At 40.1% G+C, this 21,641-nt stretch overlaps 2 protein-coding genes across 2 annotated transcripts in view; both read left to right on the plus strand.

Annotated features, from left to right (window-relative positions):
* Nucleotides 1-17,105, plus strand: LOC146325504 (uncharacterized). Its single transcript, XM_084719875.1, has 16 exons — nt 1-38; nt 2,805-2,927; nt 3,362-3,484; nt 4,583-4,662; nt 5,489-5,708; nt 7,899-8,021; nt 8,140-8,262; nt 8,530-8,652; nt 9,751-9,830; nt 10,657-10,876; nt 13,056-13,178; nt 13,297-13,419; nt 15,126-15,211; nt 15,751-16,494; nt 16,920-16,971; nt 17,072-17,105. Exons 1-16 carry the CDS (start codon nt 1-3, stop codon nt 17,103-17,105), a joined length of 2,415 nt encoding a protein of 804 aa, XP_084576001.1.
* The window catches only part of LOC146325505 (uncharacterized), a 14,487-nt gene continuing 9,901 nt past the window's right edge, over nt 17,056-21,641 (plus strand). Inside the window, exons 1-3 of the mRNA XM_084721563.1 lie at nt 17,056-17,546; nt 17,890-18,513; nt 18,969-19,703. Of these exons, the coding sequence (XP_084577689.1) occupies nt 17,105-17,546; nt 17,890-18,513; nt 18,969-19,703 (1,801 nt within the window). The 5' untranslated portion in view covers nt 17,056-17,104. The remainder of the gene's footprint in view (nt 17,547-17,889; nt 18,514-18,968; nt 19,704-21,641) is intronic.

The raw sequence follows: 21,641 nt of genomic DNA on the forward strand, positions 1-21,641 counted from the left end.
ATGGAGGAGGAACAGACTGAGGCCACATCAGCTGACAGGTAAGTAGAACTTACACAGGATATGAAAGTCAAATCAGATGAACAAGGTCATAGCATGTACCATGCTTTCACACCCTACCTGTGTTAGAACAGCAGTTCCTTTGAAATTCACCGATTTTCCTCTGAAACTCTGCTGTTTAAAATGCTGGTGTGACCAGGCTATTTTTTTTTTTTTTTTTTAAATCTTTGTTAAAGATGGCCTGAGAACAACAGACCAGTGTTTCCTGCACCCAGCTTGAAAAAGGGTCCAAAGTTGACCCTCTCAACTTCAGTAATGGAGAACTGAAGTGAGATATTTTGGTTATACAAAGAAAAATACTGGAAGTTTCACAACAATAAACTCAACAATAACAACTGGAAAATCAAGTTCTGCTGAAACTGTGGGTGTGAATGCTGCATGCTCACACTACACTGCAAGTTTAATTGATTAGGAATGTTTGAATGTTTGTGGAAAGGCTGACGCCACACTGAATAGCTGCCTTTATAATATAATAACATTTGAATTATGTGTAATATTTGAATGATTGTTGCTTTGTAATGTTAGCCACCGCCAACAGGGGATACTCAGATATGTGTCGTGCAGGATGAAGGACTACACAGGACTAGGGATGTAGCGTTTATCTTCTTTTACTGGGGTTTGCAGGAGTTGTACAGTCTAAGGAACGCTCTAACTCCAGTGCAGATAAACTTTTTAGGTCCACACCAGAGCCAGCGAGTGATCACAATGAATGACATATACAGAAGTGAAACTGAAACTTAAAGCCACCTACGTATGCCCGGTGGGAGGTAACATTTCCGTAACAAATACTATTATTTAATATTATTATCTAAACATAACAGACGTGCTTACTAAATAACATGGGGCATAGTAACAGTAATAACATTAACAGTACCAGTATTACAGTAATTTAAAAACGATGAACATTATGAATGAGAAAATTCATAGCCGGCATCTGAATTGAGACTGATTTTTTAATCCTTTAATTGAGTCTCTAGTCCAGAATATGTGGGAGGAGATAGGTGCCAAAGATTTGGAAAGTTGTCTGGATAATCTTTATTGTCCCATTAGAAAACAATGGTGATTTAACTCTTTAATAATTTAAAAACAATGAATGTTATGAATGAGAAAAGTCATTACAATTATGTCCTCAATGAGCTGGAGTTTTTCATGTTTAAATGGAGTCTCTAGTTGAAAGTATGTCGAAGGGGTTAGATGACAAAGTTTTGTAAAGTCATCTGTTGGTGGATTTTCTATGTAATCTACTGACCTCAGTATATATCAGCTGAGTCCCCAGCTTTAGAGGTTGCCATGGTGACTGATTGGACTCCAGGCACCTGCTCTACACACAGTTGAGGCAGGAGTTTGGAGGCAAAAAGACCTGTCAAACTTCTGCCTCTTAATGAAAGGCCGTTAATGCTACAGCCAAAACAAACATGCTGAGTGAGAAGACAAGATGTGGTCATGTAAATTTTATTTCTGTGGACTCAGAAATATGGTCATGGCAGCTTTCGTCCAGCAGTCAATTAACATGGGAGTGAATGGGGCAATTGGCTGGAGCTGTTGTCCTTTTAGGCCTTTGCAAGCCAAAACTACAAATCTGTTTGCTTCTGTAGTCACATATGTGCAGTAGGGATGGCTTTTCCTACGATTTGATGTATAAATTGTGTATGTGTAGTGAACACTGTGGGCATGGGAGCGAGTTAAAGAGAACATTTTCAGATAATTTTACAGCTGCTCTTCACTCTAGTGATGATATCACCCACTGTAACTGTAATGATTTCATGCAATACACACTAATGTAAAAGCCAGAGAAAGGCTGAAAATTTCATGATTTTAAACTGCTGGTGTATAAAACATAAAAGAGATATTGAAAAATTGAATTAGTCAGTGAAAGTCCAAATTATTGTGAAGGTTTGAAAGTTTGAATGGAGTTTCTACGTGAATTTGTAAAGTAATGGTGAAAGGATGAAGATGAGTGAGTTTCAAGGGTTTTCTAATTGACTTCAATTATAACTAAGAAAAAGTTTAATAATTTTTAAAGTTTTAGTGGGATTTAAAAGATGAATCATACCTGAAAAGTCAGAAAAATGTGGGACATTTTCCAGTTTGAATGGAATCTCCAGCTGAAAGTATGAATCAGTAATTAACATTTGAAAATAGTGAAATATTTTGAACTTTAATCATTCTGTAATTAATTTTCAATGGGAAAATTTTGACTGTTGAATGGTTTGAATCGGTTGATGTTTGTGGAAATAGTTAGGTGTCAAAGTTTTTGGTGAATGGGATTTAATAGGAATCAGAATTTTTTTTTTTTTTTTTTTTTTAAAGTTATTTTTTTGGGCATTTTTTGCCTTTAATGATAGTGACAGCTGAAGGTATGACAGGAAAGGGGGGTGAAGAGACAGGGGATGACATGCAGCAAATGGGCCGCAGGCGGGATTCGAACCGGCGGCCGCTGCAGAGGACTAACAGCCTTAGTACATGGTGCGCACGCCCTACCGACTAAGCTATAGGGGCGCCCCAGGAATCAGAATTTTAAGGTGTAATATTTCAGAAAATATGAACGTTATGAACAAAAGCCGCTGCAGTAATAATGTCCTGATGGAGGTGATAAGTTTGATGTTTGAATCGGTTGAAATATGTTGAAGTTACTGAATAACAAAAAACAATTTATATGAATTTAAGTATCAGAAGAACACTGTGAATGCTGCACCCAGTAATGTTAAAGACATTAAAAGTGTTGAAATTTGTCATGTGTTTTAAAGCTGGTTTGAGCCAAGACAACGGCCTGAGAACAACAGACCAGTGTCTCCTGCACCCAGCGGTGTTTCCATGAAAAGTGACCGATCCAAGGGTGACCCTATCAACTTCAATGAAGGAGAATCAGGGTAAGTTATTTTGATTATACAAAGAGAAATACTAGAGGTTTTACAACATTAAGCTCCAGAATATTAACAATGATGTTAAAGACATTAGAAGTGTTGAAATTTGTCATGTGTGTTAAAGCTGGCTTGAGCCAAGACAACGGCCTGAGAACAACAGACCAGTTAAGACCAATAAGTTATTTTGAGTATACAAAGAGAAATACCGAAGTTTTACAATAATAAGCTCAACAATATTAACAATGATTTTAAAGACAGTGGTGGACAGTAACAAAGTACATTTTCTTGAGTATCTGTACTTTACTTGAGTATTTGTTTTTATTTTTGGAAACTTATGACTTTCACTCCACTACATTTCAAAGACAAATATACTTTTGACTGCCCTACATTTCTAGGAAGGTTGTCGTTACTTGTGTTGAAATTTGTAATGTGTGTTAAAGCTGGCTTGAGCCAAGACAACGGCCTGAGAACAACAGACCAGTGTCTCCTGCACCGAGCAATGTCTCCATGAAAAGTGACCGATCCAAGGGTGACCCTATCAACTTCAATAAAGGAGAATCAGGGTAAGTTATTTTACATTTACATTACATTTACATTTATGCATTTAGCAGATGCCTTTATCCAAAGTGGCTTACAAAAAGAGGATTAACAATCAAGCTACATAGAAGAGGCCCTAGAACAGTATCGCTAGATCAGGACAGGAGATGCTCTCTGAAGAGCTGGGTCTTCAGCAGCTTTTTGAAGGCAGAGAGGGACGCCCCTGCTCTGGTAGCGCTTGGTAGGTCATTCCACCAGTGTGGCACAACGCATGAAAAGAGTCTGGATTGTCTTGTGCGAGGTGCTGGGACAGCCAGGCAGCTTTCCTTTGATGACCGGAGTTGCAGAGGGGTAACATGAGCTTTAATGAGAGCATTTAAGTAGGTAGGTGCAGAACCTTTGAGTACTTTGTAGGCTAGCATTAGTGATTTGAATTTGATGCGGGCAGCCAGGGGTAACCAATGTAGCTCAATGAACAGAGGGGTGACATGTGCCCTTTTGGGCTGAATGTAGACCAGACGCGCCGCCGCATTCTGGATCATCTGTAGCGGTTTCACAGCACAGGCCGGGAGGCCTGTTACAAGTGCATTGCAGTAGTCGAGGCGAGAGATAACCATGGTTTGTATTAGCAGTTGGGCAGCTTGTTGGGTTAGGTATGGTCTGACCTTCCTGATATTGAATAAAGCAAAGCAGCAGGACCGGGTGACCGAGGCAACATGATCCTTAAAGGTCAGTTGGTCATCAATCATGACACCTAGATTTCTTGCTACTTTGATAGGAGCAAGGGATAGGGAGTCAATTTTGATGCAGATGTTATGATGTATGGTTGGCTTGGCAGGGAAAACCAGCAATTCGGTTTTTGAGAGGTTAAGCTGGAGATGATGGGCTCACATCCATGCAGATATGTCAGAGAGACAATCTGAAATTCGTGCTGAGACAGTTGAGTCACCAGGTGGAAACGATAGATAGAGCTGGGAGTCATCAGCATAGCAGTGATATGAGAAGCCATGTGAGTGGATGATCTGGCCCAGCGAGGTGGTATATATAGTGAACAGGAGAGGGCCCAGCACAGATCCTTGGGGCACCCCTGTGACAAGGTGGTGTTGTGCAGACGTGTGACCTAGCCAGGACACTTTGAACGACCGCCCTGTGAGGTGGGATTCAAACCAGGAGTGCACTTTACTGGTGACGCCCATGTTTGAGAGTATAGTTAGTAAGATACTGTGATTGACTGTGTCAAATGCTCCTGATAGATCAAGCAAGATGAGTACAGAGGACTTCATTGCTGCTCTTTCTTCCTTTAATGCCTCAGTTACAGACAACAACGCTGTTTCAGTGGAATGGCCACTTTTAAAGCCAGATTGGTTGAGGTCAAGGAGATTGTTTTGAGCGAGGAAATCTGTCACCTGTTTGAAGACTGCCCTTTCAATGGTCTTAGACAAGAACGGGAGGATGAGAGACCGGCCGATAGTTCTCCATCTGAGTGGGAGGGAGCGAAGGTTTTTTGAGTAGCAGTGTTACCCGAGCCTGTTTGAATGCGGTAGGAAATGTTCCTGATGTCAGTGAAGCATTAATCACATGTGTGATTGCTGCTGTGACAGTGGGGGCTATGGATTGCAGGAGGTTGGTTGGAATAGGATCCAGGGGACATGTAGTAGGACGGCTACATGCAAGTAGTTTAGAAACCTCACTCTCTGTGAGAGGGGTAAATGAAGAAAAAGATGCAGTAGGCCTTCTGCATGTTGATTTGATTTGAATCGGATCCGTAAACTGGCTGCTAATGGTAGCCACCTTGTCAGTAAAAAGTGAGGCAAATGAATCTGCTGTCAGGTTGGTTGCTGGTGGTGGCAGCGGAGGGTTGAGTAGAGTTTTAAAGGTTGAAAATAGTTTTCTGGTGTCAGTGGCAGTGTGAATTTTTTCATTAAAGAAGGCCTTCTTTGCAGCAGTGACGCTGGATGAGAAGGATGCCAGTATTGACTGGAATGTGTTCAAGTCAGACAAATCTTTTGTTTTGTGCCATTTTCTCTCAGCGGCTCTGAGGTTGGTGCGCAGTGACGGGAGGGTATCATTGAGCCAAGGGTGGGACTGGGAGGATCGAGCGGGTCTGGTGGATAGGGGACACAGCCTATCCAGACAAGAGCTCAGTGTAGAGCACAAGGACTCAGTGGCATCATTAACCTCCAGAGAGGAAAAAGTGCTGGGTTGTGGAAGGGCGGAGGGTACAAGGGAGGAGAAGTGGGTGGGAGGGAGGTATGCGGAGGTTACGGCGGAAGGATACCATGGGGGTTGGGTTAGGGGTTGGTTCAGGGAAGCATACCTTGAATGAAGTAGTGGTCAGAGAGATGTAGAGGCGTAACAACCAGTGTATCTATGGCACAATTTCGGATGAGGATAAGATCAAGGTCTTTGCCAGCTTTGTGAGTAGGAGGACTGTGAACCTGTTGTAGCTCAAATGAGTGTATTAATGATAGGAAGTCTGAGGAGCTTGGATTGTCCAAATGTATATTCATGTCCCCGAGGACAAGCATGGGACAGTCATGCTCTGGGATTGATGAGAGTAAACTATCTAGTTCATCTAGAAAGTCACCCACTTGCCCTGGTGGGCGATAAATAACGATCACATAGATTTTGACTGCGGCAGTTACCAGTATGGCATGGTATTCAAAAGAGTTGTATTTGACCAAGGGTACCAGTTGATTATATTTCCATTTGCTGGAAAGTAACAGGCCTGTCCCACCTCCTCGCCCAGATGAGCGAGAGGTATGGGAGACAGTGTAATTGGTTGAAAGTGCAGCCAGGGTAGCATTGTTTTCAGGTTTAATCCAGGTCTCAGTGAGAGCCAGGATGTCAAGTGCTAGGTGGTTAGTATAACCAGCAATAAAGTCTGCTTTGTTCACTGCAGACTGGCAGTTCCACAGTCCTACAGAGAGGGTAGAGCCTGTGAGGGAGGCTTGCTTTAACGACCGGAGGTTAGCAAGATTGCGGTGCTGTTTGGTAACATAATTTCAAAACAATGAATGTTATGAATGAAAAAAGTCATTACAATCATGTCCTCAATGAGCTGGAGTTTTTCATGTTTAAATGGAGTCTCTAGTTGAAAGTATGTCGAAGGAGTTAGATGACAAAGTTTTGTAAAGTCATCTGTTTGTGGATTTTCTATGTAATCTACTGACCTCAGTATATATCAGCTGAGTCCCCAGCTTTAGAGGTTGCCATGGTGACTGATTGGACTCCAGGCACCTGCTCTACACACAGTTGAGGCAGGAGTTTGGAGGCAAAAAGACCTGTCAAACTTCTGCCTCTTAATGAAAGGCCGTTAATGCTACAGCCAAAACAAACATGCTGAGTGAGAAGACAAGATGTGGTCATGTAAATTTTATTTCTGTGGACTCAGAAATATGGTCATGGCAGCTTTCGTCCAGCAGTCAATTAACATGGGAGTGAATGGGGCAATTGGCTGGAGCTGTTGTCCTTTTAGGCCTTTGCAAGCCAAAACTACAAATCTGTTTGCTTCTGTAGTCACATATGTGCCGTAGGGATGGCTTTTCCTACGATTTGATGTATAAATTGTGTATGTGTAGTGAACACTGTGGGCATGGGAGCGAGTTAAAGAGAACATTTTCAGATAATTTTACAGCTGCTCTCCACTCTAGTGATGATATCACCCACTGTAACTGTAATGATTTCACGCAATACACACTAATGTAAAAGCCAGAGAAAGGCTGAAAATTTCATGATTTTAAACTGCTGGTGTATAAAACATAAAAGAGATATTGAAAAATTGAATTAGTCAGTGAAAGTCCAAATTATTATGAAGGTTTGAAAGTTTGAATGGAGTTTCTACGTGAATTTGTAAAGTAATGGTGAAAGGATGAAGATGAGTGAGTTTCAAGGGTTTTCTAATTGACTTCAATTATAACTAAGAAAAAGTTTAATAATTTTTAAAGTTTTAGTGGGATTTAAAAGATGAATCATACCTGAAAAGTCAGAAAAATGTGGGACATTTTCCAGTTTGAATGGAATCTCCAGCTGAAAGTATGAATCAGTAATTAACATTTGAAAATAGTGAAATATTTTGAACTTTAATCATTCTGTAATTAATTTTCAATGGGAAAATTTTGACTGTTGAATGGTTTGAATCGGTTGATGTTTGTGGAAATAGTTAGGTGTCAAAGTTTTTGGTGAATGGGATTTAATAGGAATCAGAATTTTAAGGTGTAATATTTCAGAAAATATGAACGTTATGAACAAAAGCCGCTGCAGTAATAATGTCCTGATGGAGGTGATAAGTTTGATGTTTGAATCGGTTGAAATATGTTGAAGTTACTGAATAACAAAAAACAATTTATATGAATTTAAGTAACAGAAGAACACTGTGAATGCTGCACCCAGTAATGTTAAAGACATTAAAAGTGTTGAAATTTGTCATGTGTTTTAAAGCTGGTTTGAGCCAAGACAACGGCCTGAGAACAACAGACCAGTGTCTCCTGCACCCAGCGGTGTTTCCATGAAAAGTGACCGATCCAAGGGTGACCCTATCAACTTCAATGAAGGAGAATCAGGGTAAGTTATTTTGATTATACAAAGAGAAATACTAGAGGTTTTACAACATTAAGCTCCAGAATATTAACAATGATGTTAAAGACATTAAAAGTTTTGAAATTTGTCATGTGTGTTAAAGCTGGCTTGAGCCAAGACAACGGCCTGAGAACAACAGACCAGTGTCTCCTGCACCCAGCGGTGTTTCCATGAAAAGTGACCGATCCAAGGGTGACCCCATCAACTTCAATGAAGGAGAATCAGGGTAAGTTATTTTGATTATATAAAGAGAAATACCGAAGTTTTACAATAATAAGCTCAACAATATTAACAATGATTTTAAAGACAGTGGTGGACAGTAACAAAGTACATTTTCTTGAGTATCTGTACTTTACTTGAGTATTTGTTTTTATTTTTGGAAACTTATGACTTTCACTTCACTACATTTCAAAGACAAATATACTTTTGACTGCCCTACATTTCTAGGAAGGTTGTCGTTACTTGTGTTGAAATTTTTTAATGTGTGTTAAAGCTGGCTTGAGCCAAGACAACGGCCTGAGAACGACAGACCAGTGTCTCCTGCACCGAGCAATGTCTCCATGAAAAGTGACCGATCCAAGGGTGACCCTATCAACTTCAATAAAGGAGAATCAGGGTAAGTTATTTTACATTTACATTACATTTACATTTATGCATTTAGCAGATGCCTTTATCCAAAGTGGCTTACAAAAAGAGGATTAACAATCAAGCTACATAGAAGAGGCCCTAGAACAGTATCGCTAGATCAGGACAGGAGATGCTCTCTGAAGAGCTGGGTCTTCAGCAGCTTTTTGAAGGCAGAGAGGGACGCCCCTGCTCTGGTAGCGCTTGGTAGGTCATTCCACCAGTGTGGCACAACGCATGAAAAGAGTCTGGATTGTCTTGTGCGAGGTGCTGGGACAGCCAGGCAGCTTTCCTTTGATGACCGGAGTTGCAGAGGGGTAACATGAGCTTTAATGAGAGCATTTAAGTAGGTAGGTGCAGAACCTTTGAGTACTTTGTAGGCTAGCATTAGTGATTTGAATTTGATGCGGGCAGCCAGGGGTAACCAATGTAGCTCAATGAACAGAGGGGTGACATGTGCCCTTTTGGGCTGAATGTAGACCAGACGCGCCGCCGCATTCTGGATCATCTGTAGCGGTTTCACAGCACAGGCCGGGAGGCCTGTTACAAGTGCATTGCAGTAGTCGAGGCGAGAGATAACCATGGTTTGTATTAGCAGTTGGGCAGCTTGTTGGGTTAGGTATGGTCTGACCTTCCTGATATTGAATAAAGCAAAGCAGCAGGACCGGGTGACCGAGGCAACATGATCCTTAAAGGTCAGTTGGTCATCAATCATGACACCTAGATTTCTTGCTACTTTGATAGGAGCAAGGGATAGGGAGTCAATTTTGATGCAGATGTTATGATGTATGGTTGGCTTGGCAGGGAAAACCAGCAATTCGGTTTTTGAGAGGTTAAGCTGGAGATGATGGGCTCACATCCATGCAGATATGTCAGAGAGACAATCTGAAATTCGTGCTGAGACAGTTGAGTCACCAGGTGGAAACGATAGATAGAGCTGGGAGTCATCAGCATAGCAGTGATATGAGAAGCCATGTGAGTGGATGATCTGGCCCAGCGAGGTGGTATATATAGTGAACAGGAGAGGGCCCAGCACAGATCCTTGGGGCACCCCTGTGACAAGGTGGTGTTGTGCAGACGTGTGACCTAGCCAGGACACTTTGAACGACCGCCCTGTGAGGTGGGATTCAAACCAGGAGTGCACTTTACTGGTGACGCCCATGTTTGAGAGTATAGTTAGTAAGATACTGTGATTGACTGTGTCAAATGCTCCTGATAGATCAAGCAAGATGAGTACAGAGGACTTCATTGCTGCTCTTTCTTCCTTTAAGGCCTCAGTTACAGACAACAACGCTGTTTCAGTGGAATGGCCACTTTTAAAGCCAGATTGGTTGAGGTCAAGGAGATTGTTTTGAGCGAGGAAATCTGTCACCTGTTTGAAGACTGCCCTTTCAATGGTCTTAGACAAGAACGGGAGGATGAGAGACCGGCCGATAGTTCTCCATCTGAGTGGGAGGGAGCGAAGGTTTTTTGAGTAGCAGTGTTACCCGAGCCTGTTTGAATGCGGTAGGAAATGTTCCTGATGTCAGTGAAGCATTAATCACATGTGTGATTGCTGCTGTGACAGTGGGGGCTATGGATTGCAGGAGGTTGGTTGGAATAGGATCCAGGGGACATGTAGTAGGACGGCTACATGCAAGTAGTTTAGAAACCTCACTCTCTGTGAGAGGGGTAAATGAAGAAAAAGATGCAGTAGGCCTTCTGCATGTTGATTTGATTTGAATCGGATCCGTAAACTGGCTGCTAATGGTAGCCACCTTGTCAGTAAAAAGTGAGGCAAATGAATCTGCTGTCAGGTTGGTTGCTGGTGGTGGCAGCGGAGGGTTGAGTAGAGTTTTAAAGGTTGAAAATAGTTTTCTGGTGTCAGTGGCAGTGTGAATTTTTTCATTAAAGAAGGCCTTTTTTGCAGCAGTGACGCTGGATGAGAAGGATGCCAGTATTGACTGGAATGTGTTCAAGTCAGACAAATCTTTTGTTTTGTGCCATTTTCTCTCAGCGGCTCTGAGGTTGGTGCGCAGTGACCGGAGGGTATCATTGAGCCAAGGGTGGGACTGGGAGGATCGAGCGGGTCTGGTGGATAGGGGACACAGCCTATCCAGACAAGAGCTCAGTGTAGAGCACAAGGACTCAGTGGCATCATTAACCTCCAGAGAGGAAAAAGTGCTGGGTTGTGGAAGGGCGGAGGGTACAAGGGAGGAGAAGTGGGTGGGAGGGAGGTATGCGGAGGTTACGGCGGAAGGATACCATGGGGGTTGGGTTAGGGGTTGGTTCAGGGAAGCATACCTTGAATGAAGTAGTGGTCAGAGAGATGTAGAGGCGTAACAACCAGTGTATCTATGGCACAATTTCGGATGAGGATAAGATCAAGGTCTTTGCCAGCTTTGTGAGTAGGAGGACTGTGAACCTGTTGTAGCTCAAATGAGTGTATTAATGATAGGAAGTCTGAGGAGCTTGGATTGTCCAAATGTATATTCATGTCCCCGAGGACAAGCATGGGACAGTCATGCTCTGGGATTGATGAGAGTAAACTATCTAGTTCATCTAGAAAGTCACCCACTTGCCCTGGTGGGCGATAAATAACGATCACATAGATTTTGACTGCGGCAGTTACCAGTATGGCATGGTATTCAAAAGAGTTGTATTTGACCAAGGGTACCAGTTGATTATATTTCCATTTGCTGGAAAGTAACAGGCCTGTCCCACCTCCTCGCCCAGATGAGCGAGAGGTATGGGAGACAGTGTAATTGGTTGAAAGTGCAGCCAGGGTAGCATTGTTTTCAGGTTTAATCCAGGTCTCAGTGAGAGCCAGGATGTCAAGTGCTAGGTGGTTAGTATAACCAGCAATAAAGTCTGCTTTGTTCACTGCAGACTGGCAGTTCCACAGTCCTACAGAGAGGGTAGAGCCTGTGAGGGAGGCTTGCTTTAACGACCGGAGGTTAGCAAGATTGCGGTGCTGTTTGGTAACATAATTTCAAAACAATGAATGTTATGAATGAAAAAAGTCATTACAATCATGTCCTCAATGAGCTGGAGTTTTTCATGTTTAAATGGAGTCTCTAGTTGAAAGTATGTCGAAGGAGTTAGATGACAAAGTTTTGTAAAGTCATCTGTTTGTGGATTTTCTATGTAATCTACTGACCTCAGTATATATCAGCTGAGTCCCCAGCTTTAGAGGTTGCCATGGTGACTGATTGGACTCCAGGCACCTGCTCTACACACAGTTGAGGCAGGAGTTTGGAGGCAAAAAGACCTGTCAAACTTCTGCCTCTTAATGAAAGGCCGTTAATGCTACAGCCAAAACAAACATGCTGAGTGAGAAGACAAGATGTGGTCATGTAAATTTTATTTCTGTGGACTCAGAAATATGGTCATGGCAGCTTTCGTCCAGCAGTCAATTAACATGGGAGTGAATGGGGCAATTGGCTGGAGCTGTTGTCCTTTTAGGCCTTTGCAAGCCAAAACTACAAATCTGTTTGCTTCTGTAGTCACATATGTGCCGTAGGGATGGCTTTTCCTACGATTTGATGTATAAATTGTGTATGTGTAGTGAACACTGTGGGCATGGGAGCGAGTTAAAGAGAACATTTTCAGATAATTTTACAGCTGCTCTCCACTCTAGTGATGATATCACCCACTGTAACTGTAATGATTTCACGCAATACACACTAATGTAAAAGCCAGAGAAAGGCTGAAAATTTCATGATTTTAAACTGCTGGTGTATAAAACATAAAAGAGATATTGAAAAATTGAATTAGTCAGTGAAAGTCCAAATTATTATGAAGGTTTGAAAGTTTGAATGGAGTTTCTACGTGAATTTGTAAAGTAATGGTGAAAGGATGAAGATGAGTGAGTTTCAAGGGTTTTCTAATTGACTTCAATTATAACTAAGTAAAAGTTTAATAATTTTTAAAGTTTTAGTGGGATTTAAAAGATGAATCATACCTGAAAAGTAAGAAAAATGTGGGACATTTTCCAGTTTGAATGGAATCTCCAGCTGAAAGTATGAATCAGTAATTAACATTTGAAAATAGTGAAATATTTTGAACTGTAATTAATTTTCAATGGGAAAATTTTGACTGTTGAATGGTTTGAATCGGTTGATGTTTGTGGAAATAGTTAGGTGTCAAAGTTTTTGGTGAATGGGATTTAATAGGAATCAGAATTTTAAGGTGTAATATTTCAGAAAATATGAACGTTATGAACAAAAGCCGCTGCAGTAATAATGTCCTGATGGAGGTGATAAGTTTGATGTTTGAATCGGTTGAAATATGTTGAAGTTACTGAATAACAAAAAACAATTTATATGAATTTAAGTATCAGAAGAACACTGTGAATGCTGCACCCAGTAATGTTAAAGACATTAAAAGTGTTGAAATTTGTCATGTGTTTTAAAGCTGGTTTGAGCCAAGACAACGGCCTGAGAACAACAGACCAGTGTCTCCTGCACCCAGCGGTGTTTCCATGAAAAGTGACCGATCCAAGGGTGACCTTATCAACTTCAATGAAGGAGAATCAGGGTAAGTTATTTTGATTATACAAAGAGAAATACTAGAGGTTTTACAACATTAAGCTCCAGAATATTAACAATGATGTTAAAGACATTAAAAGTGTTGAAATTTGTCATGTGTTTTAAAGCTGGCTTGAGCCAAGACAACGGCCTGAGAACAACAGACCAGTGTCTCCTGCACCCAGCGGTGTTTCCATGAAAAGTGACCAATCCAAGGGTGACCCTATCAACTTCAATGAAGGAGAATCAGGGTAAGTTATTTTGAGTATACAAAGAGAAATACCGAAGTTTTACAATAATAAGCTCAACAATATTAACAATGATTTTAAAGACAGTGGTGGACAGTAACAAAGTACATTTTCTTGAGTATCTGTACTTTACTTTAGTATTTGTTTTTATTTTTGGAAACTTATGACTTTCACTCCACTACATTTCAAAGACAAATATACTTTTGACTGCCCTACATTTCTAGGAAGGTTGTCGTTACTTGTTACTTTTAGACCAAGCATAGCTTTGAAGTCAGGTGTTGCTGTTTTTCTTTGCTAAAATGCAATTGTCCACACACTGTGTTCTTCACAGAAGGAAACCAATCACAGTAACTGGGATTGATGTAAAAGTGGAAACGCGTCATCCAGGTGCACTCCGTAACAAGTGCAAACAAGCTCTCCCTCTGTCAGTCAAACACAATATGGTAATGGTGACAACAGGAGAAAGACAACATAAAAACATAATTAGAAAAAGAGAAATAATTCAAGGTAGGAATTGACTTGAATATCCACAGCCAACTGCACATGTTTGTTACCAGCCAAGCCTTCCTCTTTAGGGAAGGTAGCTTCATGGTTACCTGTGTGTGACAGAGTTTAGTGGGTTTGTTGTGACAGCGAGCTAGTAAGTTACCAGCTATGATCCATATGGTTTTTTTTTGCTGTGGATGAAGACAAATCACAAGAGAAAACGATCAGTCATCTCATTGGTTTCTTACTCTGCACTCCCCAACATGTCTGGGAGACCTTCAGTTTTGGGCTATTTTAATTGTCTTGAGCCTGACTCGTAGCTGCTATTGCTGCTGTACTAGCTAACATTAGCTTTTCACGTTCTTAACAGGGACTTTTCTGTGGCAGCAAACACAATATAGCCTTTCTGTAACTACTCAATATATATTTTATGCAACATGAGCTTATCTACACCCATTATGGCTGACCAAAGAAATGCATTTTGGGAATTCAGCTAGGTAACTATAGCAACCAAGTGAAACACTGAAAAATGTGTTGTTCACACTGTCGCATTATTAACTGTGACCTTTTGGATTTGAACACGTCAGAGATGCAGGACACGCACCTGTCAGCATCACTGTTGACATGAGAAAATAACAAAGCAGAGCAGTGAAGTGTGTGAAATGCATTTCATCTCAAACATGAAGAAGTATACATATCTTTGTCACATTAAATGTATCTTTTTCTATTGACACAAACATCTAATCTAAGTTTAGGGGAAGAACTAAACTGAGGTTTTACGAGAGGTTGAGCTGCTCTCCACTCTAGTGGACCAACTAGTGTTGTACTGCTGTGAAACAAAAAGAAAACTGAACCTCTGTGTGTGAGGATGCTGTACTTTATAGTATGGAGAGCACTTTGATAGCAGGTGCTGTATATATGTATAGTATTGTTGTGGCGTTGATGTTGTTGGTTTTGTTAAAAGTTGTTTGTTCTATGAGTGTTTGTTATATAAGCTGTTGTTTGTCACATCAGTGATGTCTGCTATCTGATGTCTGTTTATGTTATCTGGTGATTGCTGTAAGGCACATGAATTTCTGAAAGAACAAACAAAGCAAAGCAGTCAAATCTCCAAGATGCATTTCATCATTTCACCTCCAACATGAAGTATACTCATCTTTTTCAAAGTAAAAGTATCTTTCTGTATTGACACAAACATAAAAAATGTTTTGTCTTTGTTGAAGTCCACAGCAGGTCTTGACGTTGGCCAGCAAACCTTCCAAGGAAAGTGACCACGATAAGGGTGAGCACAACTTGACCAAAGCTTTAGGTACACAGATTAACTTTACAATCAATACATTTTGTAAATGAATTAAAATTAAACATAAAACAAAGTCATACTTATATTTCAAAATATATTCTTATGCCATTTTCATTGTATGTTAAAGATGTCATTATATTGTGTAGGAGTGGAATGATTTTGTAATTTCCACATTCTGCTTCCTCTTTTTGTTTCTTTAGGTAAAGAAATAACACACTAACTCACAGCAGGTTTCATAAACCTTACCTGAGCTGTAGTTCATTACAAAGCAATGTGTTTAAACAAAAGTGAACTATTTATTGAAACACCTGTTACTTTAAAGCAGTTACAAGTGATTCTGGAGAAAGACAGTTGATTGTTGGCTCTCATTTCTGGAACGTCAAATTCTGAAGCTTTGGGTTGGCGGCTCAGCCTGAATGGCCTATAAATATTTTTGGTTGGCTATGTTCAGAGTACTTGCTCTTACGATATTAAAAATAAACTGATTAATTCAGCTTTTACTCTTCATATAACTTAATAACGTGTTGAACCTTGTTCTGTTTATTCAGAGACCTCGAAGCGACGACAGAAGCTGATATCAACCCTAAAAGAAAGATTTCTTAGGGAAAACAGGCAACAAGAAAACATAAATCATCCTAACCAAAAAGACACAGAACACATTATGAGAGAAGACAGAAGCAGTGAGGTCAGTGATGAAAAGAAAAGTGGACGAACTGTGGCAAAATCAGTGACAAGAGTAGGTGCAGTAACTGATATCTTCAAAGATACAGGAGGAAAACCAATAAGAACTGTGCTGACTATCGGAGTAGCTGGTATCGGAAAATCCTTCCGTGTGCAGAAATTCATAAAAGAGTGGGCTGAAAGTGACAAAAAGTCATTTTCAACTTGGCTTGTAGATTCAGTAAAGGGCCTCATGGGCAAAACCAAGGATGATGATGAAGTTATTTTTCCACTTAACTTCTCTGACCTCAATTCAATGAAAGAGAAAAGAGTCACTTTGGTGGGACTTCTCAATCATTTCTTCAAGGAAACAAAGGAATTTGTAATCTCTGACTTTGAAAAGTTCAAAGTTTTATTTGTCTTGGATGGATTGGATGCCTACCAACCTCATCTTGACTTTGATGACGGCGACACCTTGACTGACGTCAGAGAACCAGCTTCAGTGGATGTACTACTGACAAACCTCATCAGAGGAAACCTGCTTCCTTCTGCCCGGCTCTGGATAACCTCCCGACCTTCAGCTGCCAATGTGTTGCCTGATACATGTGTGGACAGGACAACAGAAATACGATGTAAGTTTACGGATGTAATAAGAGTCAGATTATCCTTACTGACAGTTAATGTAGTTAATGGAGCACTTTAATGTTTCTGATTTGTGTTTCAATGTTCTCTTATTAAAAAATAATAAAAGAAAGCAGTGCTGCAAAAGTAGAGTTGAGTAAGAAGAGCTTTCTAATCCGACAAACCTTATGTGACCATGATAAGGATGAGCACAGCTTGACCAAAGCTTTAGGTACTCAAACAAGGAGCAACACAGATTAACTTTACAATCAATATATTTTGTAAAATTAAAATTAAACACAAAACAAATTCATACTTATATTTCAAAATATATTCTTATGCCATTTTCATTGTATATCATAGATGTCATTATATTGTGTAGGAGTGGAAACATTTTGTCATTATTGCATTCTGCTTCCTCTTATTGTTTTTTTAGGTAAAGAAATACGCAGACTCACGGCAGACCTGAAGAAGACAATCCCCAAGCAGTATGAAGAAGAACTGAGAAAAAATGAAAATGACACCAAACTCTACAACATAGAAGGGAAAAAGAAAGACATAATACAAACCTATGATGCATTATTTCAGAAGCCAGAGAAAACTGAAGCACGGACAGTGCTAATGACAGGAGTTGCTGGTGTTGGTAAAACATTCCAGACAAGGAGGTTCATGGTCGACTGGGCCAAAGGACAATCCAACAAAAACATTGACTTGATAGTGTCATTTGATTTCACTGAGCTGAATTCAAGAAGAGACGAAGTTCAAAGCATGAAAGATCTGCTTCATCATAAACTCAGTGATGATAAACATCCAGGAGATTACAAGTACGATGACTGTAAAGTAGCTTTTGTCCTTGATGGTTTGGAAACATGTGAACTTCCTCTGGACTTTAAGAAGAACAAGAAGCTGACTGATATAGAAGAGGCAGCCTCGATGGATGTGCTGCTAACAAACCTCATCAAGCGGAATTTGCTTCCGTCTGCTGTTCTCTGGATCATCTCTCAACCTTCAGGAGCTGATAAGATTCCCAAAAACTATATTCAGAAAGTGACAGAATGTCGAGGTAAGAAACAATGACAAGAACATATTTTCATATTTTCACTCATATTCTGTCTTGTGTGATATGTGTAATTCTTTCTGTTGGATTGAGCAATTTATGGCAAATAACAAAATTACTGAAAATCTTTTACAAACTTTACCAAGTTTCATTTCAGTGCAAATTCATACTTCTATTTAGTTACTCTCATGCAATTTTATTGTCTTGGCTTTAACTGCACATATAACACAATACATCATATGACACTGTATTTTATACCTCTGCAATTATATCGTTTAGGAGTGCAAAAAAAATTCAATTTCTGCACTTTGCTTTCATTGTAATGTCTTTATGATTTCTTTAAACGAAGATTTCAAAGATGAACTCATGGCAGACCTGAAGAGGACAATCACCAAGAAGTATGAAGAAGAACTGAGAAAAAATGAAAATGACACCGAACTCTACAAGATAGAAGGACAAAAGAAAGACCTAATACAAACCTATGATGCATTATTTCAGAAGTCAAAGAACAATGAACCACGGACAGTGCTAATGACAGGAGTTGCTGGTGTTGGTAAAACATTCCAGACAAGGAGGTTCATGGTCGACTGGGCCGAAGAAAAATCCAACAAAAACATTGACTTTATAGTGTCATTTGATTTCACTGAGCTGAATTCAAGAAGAGACAAAGATCAAAGCATGAAAGATCTGCTTCGTCATAAACTCAATGACATTAAACATAGAAGAGCTTACATTTACAACATGAGTAAAGTAGCTTTTGTTCTTGATGGTTTGGAAACATGTGAACTTCCTCTGGACTTTGAGAACAATGTAGAGCTGACTGATATAGAAGAGGCAGCCTCGATGGATGTGCTGCTAACAAACCTCATCAAGGGGAATTTGCTTCCCTCTGCTGTTCTCTGGATCATCTCTCAACCTTCAGGAGCTGATAAGATTCCTCCTGGATATATTCACAAAGAAACAGGATGTCAAGGTAAGAGACAGTGACAGGAACATATTTTTAGCTCATATCTTATTATATTGTGTGATCTGTATCATGTGTCATTGTTTATGGAATTTGATGCACAACAAATCACTGTATTCTGTAAAAGATTTCATAAACTTTACTGAGCTGCAGTTCATTACAAAGTAATGTGTTTAAACAAAAGTGAACTATTTATTGAAACACCTGTTACTTTAAAGCAGTTACAAGTGATTCTGGAGAAAGAAAGTTGATTGTTGGCTCTCATTTCTGGAACGTCAAATTCTGAAGCTTTGGGTTGGCGGCTCAGCCTGAGTGGCCTATAAATACTCTTGGTTGGCTATGTTCAGAATATTTGCTCTTATCCTTTCTTCTTCTTCTTCTTCTTCTTCTTCTTATTATTATTATTCATGCTGCATTTATTCTTCATCATTAATAACGTGTTGAACCTTGTTCTGTTTATTCAGAGACCTCGAAGCGACGACAGAAGCTGATATCAACCCTAAGAGAAAGATTTCTTAGAGAAAACAGGCAACAAGAAGACATAAATCATCCTAACCAAAAAGACACAGAACACATTATGAGAGAAGACAGAAGCAGTGAGGTCAGTGATGAAAAGAAAAGTGGACAAACTGTGGCAAAATCAGTGACACAACTATCTGATATCTTCAAAGATACAGGAGGAAAACCAATAAGAACTGTGCTGACTATTGGATTAGCTGATATTGGAAAATCCTTCCGTGTGCAGAAATTCATAAAAGAGTGGGCTGAAAGTGACAAAAAGTCACTTTTAACTTGGCTCGTAGATTCAGCAAAGTTCCCCTGGGGCAAAACCAAGAATGATGATAAAGTTATTTTTCCACTTAACTTCTCTGTCCTCAATTCAATGAAAGAGAAAAGAGTCACTTTGGTGGGACTTCTCAATCATTTCTTCAAGGAAACAAAGGAATTTGTAATCTCTGACTTTGAAAAGTTCAAAGTTTTATTTGTCTTGGATGGATTGGATGCCTACCAACCTCATCTTGACTTTGATGACGGTGACACCTTGACTGATGTCAGAGAACCAGCTTCAGTGGATGTCCTACTGACAAACCTCATCAGAGGAAACCTGCTTCCTTCTGCCCGGCTCTGGATAACCTCCCGACCTTCAGCTGCCAATGTGTTGCCTGATACATGTGTGGACAGGACAACAGAAATACGATGTAAGTTTATGCAGGCTTTTAGGAGAATCTGTATAAATAAGAGTGCAATTAGTTTCAATCTTGAAACCTTTTCAAATTAGATTTCAAGCTTTCAAACACTGACAATAAACCTTCCGTTTTTTTTTCTTTTTTTTTCTGTTTTGAAATATGAGGTGACATTCATTCTATGATCCTGTATCACCAGGACCCATGTAGGGAAATCAAATCGTCCTGACAATTACAAGTTAATGCAGCACTTTAATGTTTCTTATTAGTGTATTAATGTTCTCTGATCTCACAAAGAGCTCATGAAACAATAACCATTTTAATCACTAATCAGATTAAATTAAAGCACACCTGTGTGTAAAGGAAACCTCACTTAACTGCTGTGGCTCGTATGCGAGTGGTGTCCACATAAAGACAGCATTGCTGCTGTAGCTCTGCTACTGACAGCCCTCTATCTTTCTACACTGAGTTTGCAGAAAGGTTGTGAAGAACAATAAGAAAAGAATAATCAGAGAGCAATGTTTTTTTCCCTCTCCTTCAAAGAGGGAGTGATAGAGAAAGAAAGAAAAAGATTTCTGTCAGACACTTTTTAGTTACCTTCATGAACTGACAGCACATGGAGCAGGGTACATGGCTTTAAACTAGGGATGTTCCTGGCGATTAATTTCCCTGTCGATTAAATGCAAAATTTAATTTAGTCTAGTTGACTAGTCTATCACTAAGAAAACATTCAGAAAGCAGTTCAGATTTGGCAGAAATTATTCATTTATAATGTTAAACACTGTCTGAAAAAAATACTGTGTGTATTAAGAGCCATTTGAAGCCGTTAATCATTATTTGCGCTGTGCAATACAAGCCTTACACATTAATGCACAAAACATTACAACAGCTCACTAAACGCTTCACCTTTTCAGACCGAAGAGGGTCACAGTGTCTGCAGTTAAAGGACCCAGAGCTAACGTTAGCTGCCAGCCTGACACACAGTGTGGCTAATGTTAGCAGTGCTACTAGTAGCAGTAGCAGCAGCAGCTCTGCCTGCAGGTTTATGTCCGTGTCTGTGCTTAATATGAGCACGTTTCTCCAGTCAAGTATATATATCAACTTATTCTGTCAGTCTACATTCATCTGTCCGACTTTGCTGATATAAAGATTCCGGGTTGCCAGGGCGATCGGGGCATATGTGCTGGGCGAGAGGGGCTAACAGAGCCACAGCCCCGACTAGTGGTGGTCGGCTGCATAAAAAATCTTAGAGGCAACAAATAACTGGTATCGTGCCTGAATGAAATATTGATAAATATTTTAAACGACTAGTATTTCTGGTGCCGACTAGAGTGGGTGGGGACGTTTAATCATATAGTTCACTAATCTCGCACATCCCTACTTTAAACAGGTTTAGACCAATTAATCCAATACCCATGCTTATATACATATGTGTTCTGAAATGATGTGCATAAATATATACATCACATGGCATTGCTCTGGTGACACGGTGAAGTTTGATGTTAAGCCATAACAAAGGAAGTTGGTGTAACTTCAATGTACATTGTCCAATCTACTCCAAATTCACTGTTTGTGACAAGAGTCTTGGGCTAAAGACATTCATATGCCATTCAGGAGTCACATTCATAGTCACTGCACCACCTGCTGGGAACAGGAAGTAAGCCTCCTGTGACAATCATCATTTTTTACATAAAATTGTTGTCTAGACTTGAACTTGGAACATGGACAGTGGGTGTTCTGTAGCAACACCTAGTGGAGACAGAAAGTGACATTTAACTCCTTCCTGCAGTGTCCAAAGTTTGAAAATCCATAGCCTTGTTGACAGGTGTGTACCGGTCTGGCTGCAGTTTATGCTGCAAAATAGCAACACTACAAAACTTATTTTGGTTTGTGTCAATGTGTTTGAGAGACAGACGGGGGAAAGAGACTGCATTAAGCTTTGGCCCATCAAGT

This window comes from Lutjanus erythropterus, chromosome 6 (assembly GCF_056507025.1).
Source record: "Lutjanus erythropterus isolate fLutEry1 chromosome 6, fLutEry1.hap2, whole genome shotgun sequence".
In the NCBI taxonomy this organism is placed as follows: domain Eukaryota; kingdom Metazoa; phylum Chordata; class Actinopteri; order Lutjaniformes; family Lutjanidae; genus Lutjanus; species Lutjanus erythropterus.

Coding starts and splice junctions, on each gene's coding strand:
- LOC146325504 (XM_084719875.1), top strand. CDS start 1: ATGGAGGAGGAACAGACTGAGGCCACATCAGCTGACAG. Junction 39..2,804: donor GAGGCCACATCAGCTGACAG/GTAAGTAGAACT, acceptor TGTGTTTTAAAG/CTGGTTTGAGCCAAGACAAC. Junction 15,212..15,750: donor CAACTTGACCAAAGCTTTAG/GTACACAGATTA, acceptor CTGTTTATTCAG/AGACCTCGAAGCGACGACAG.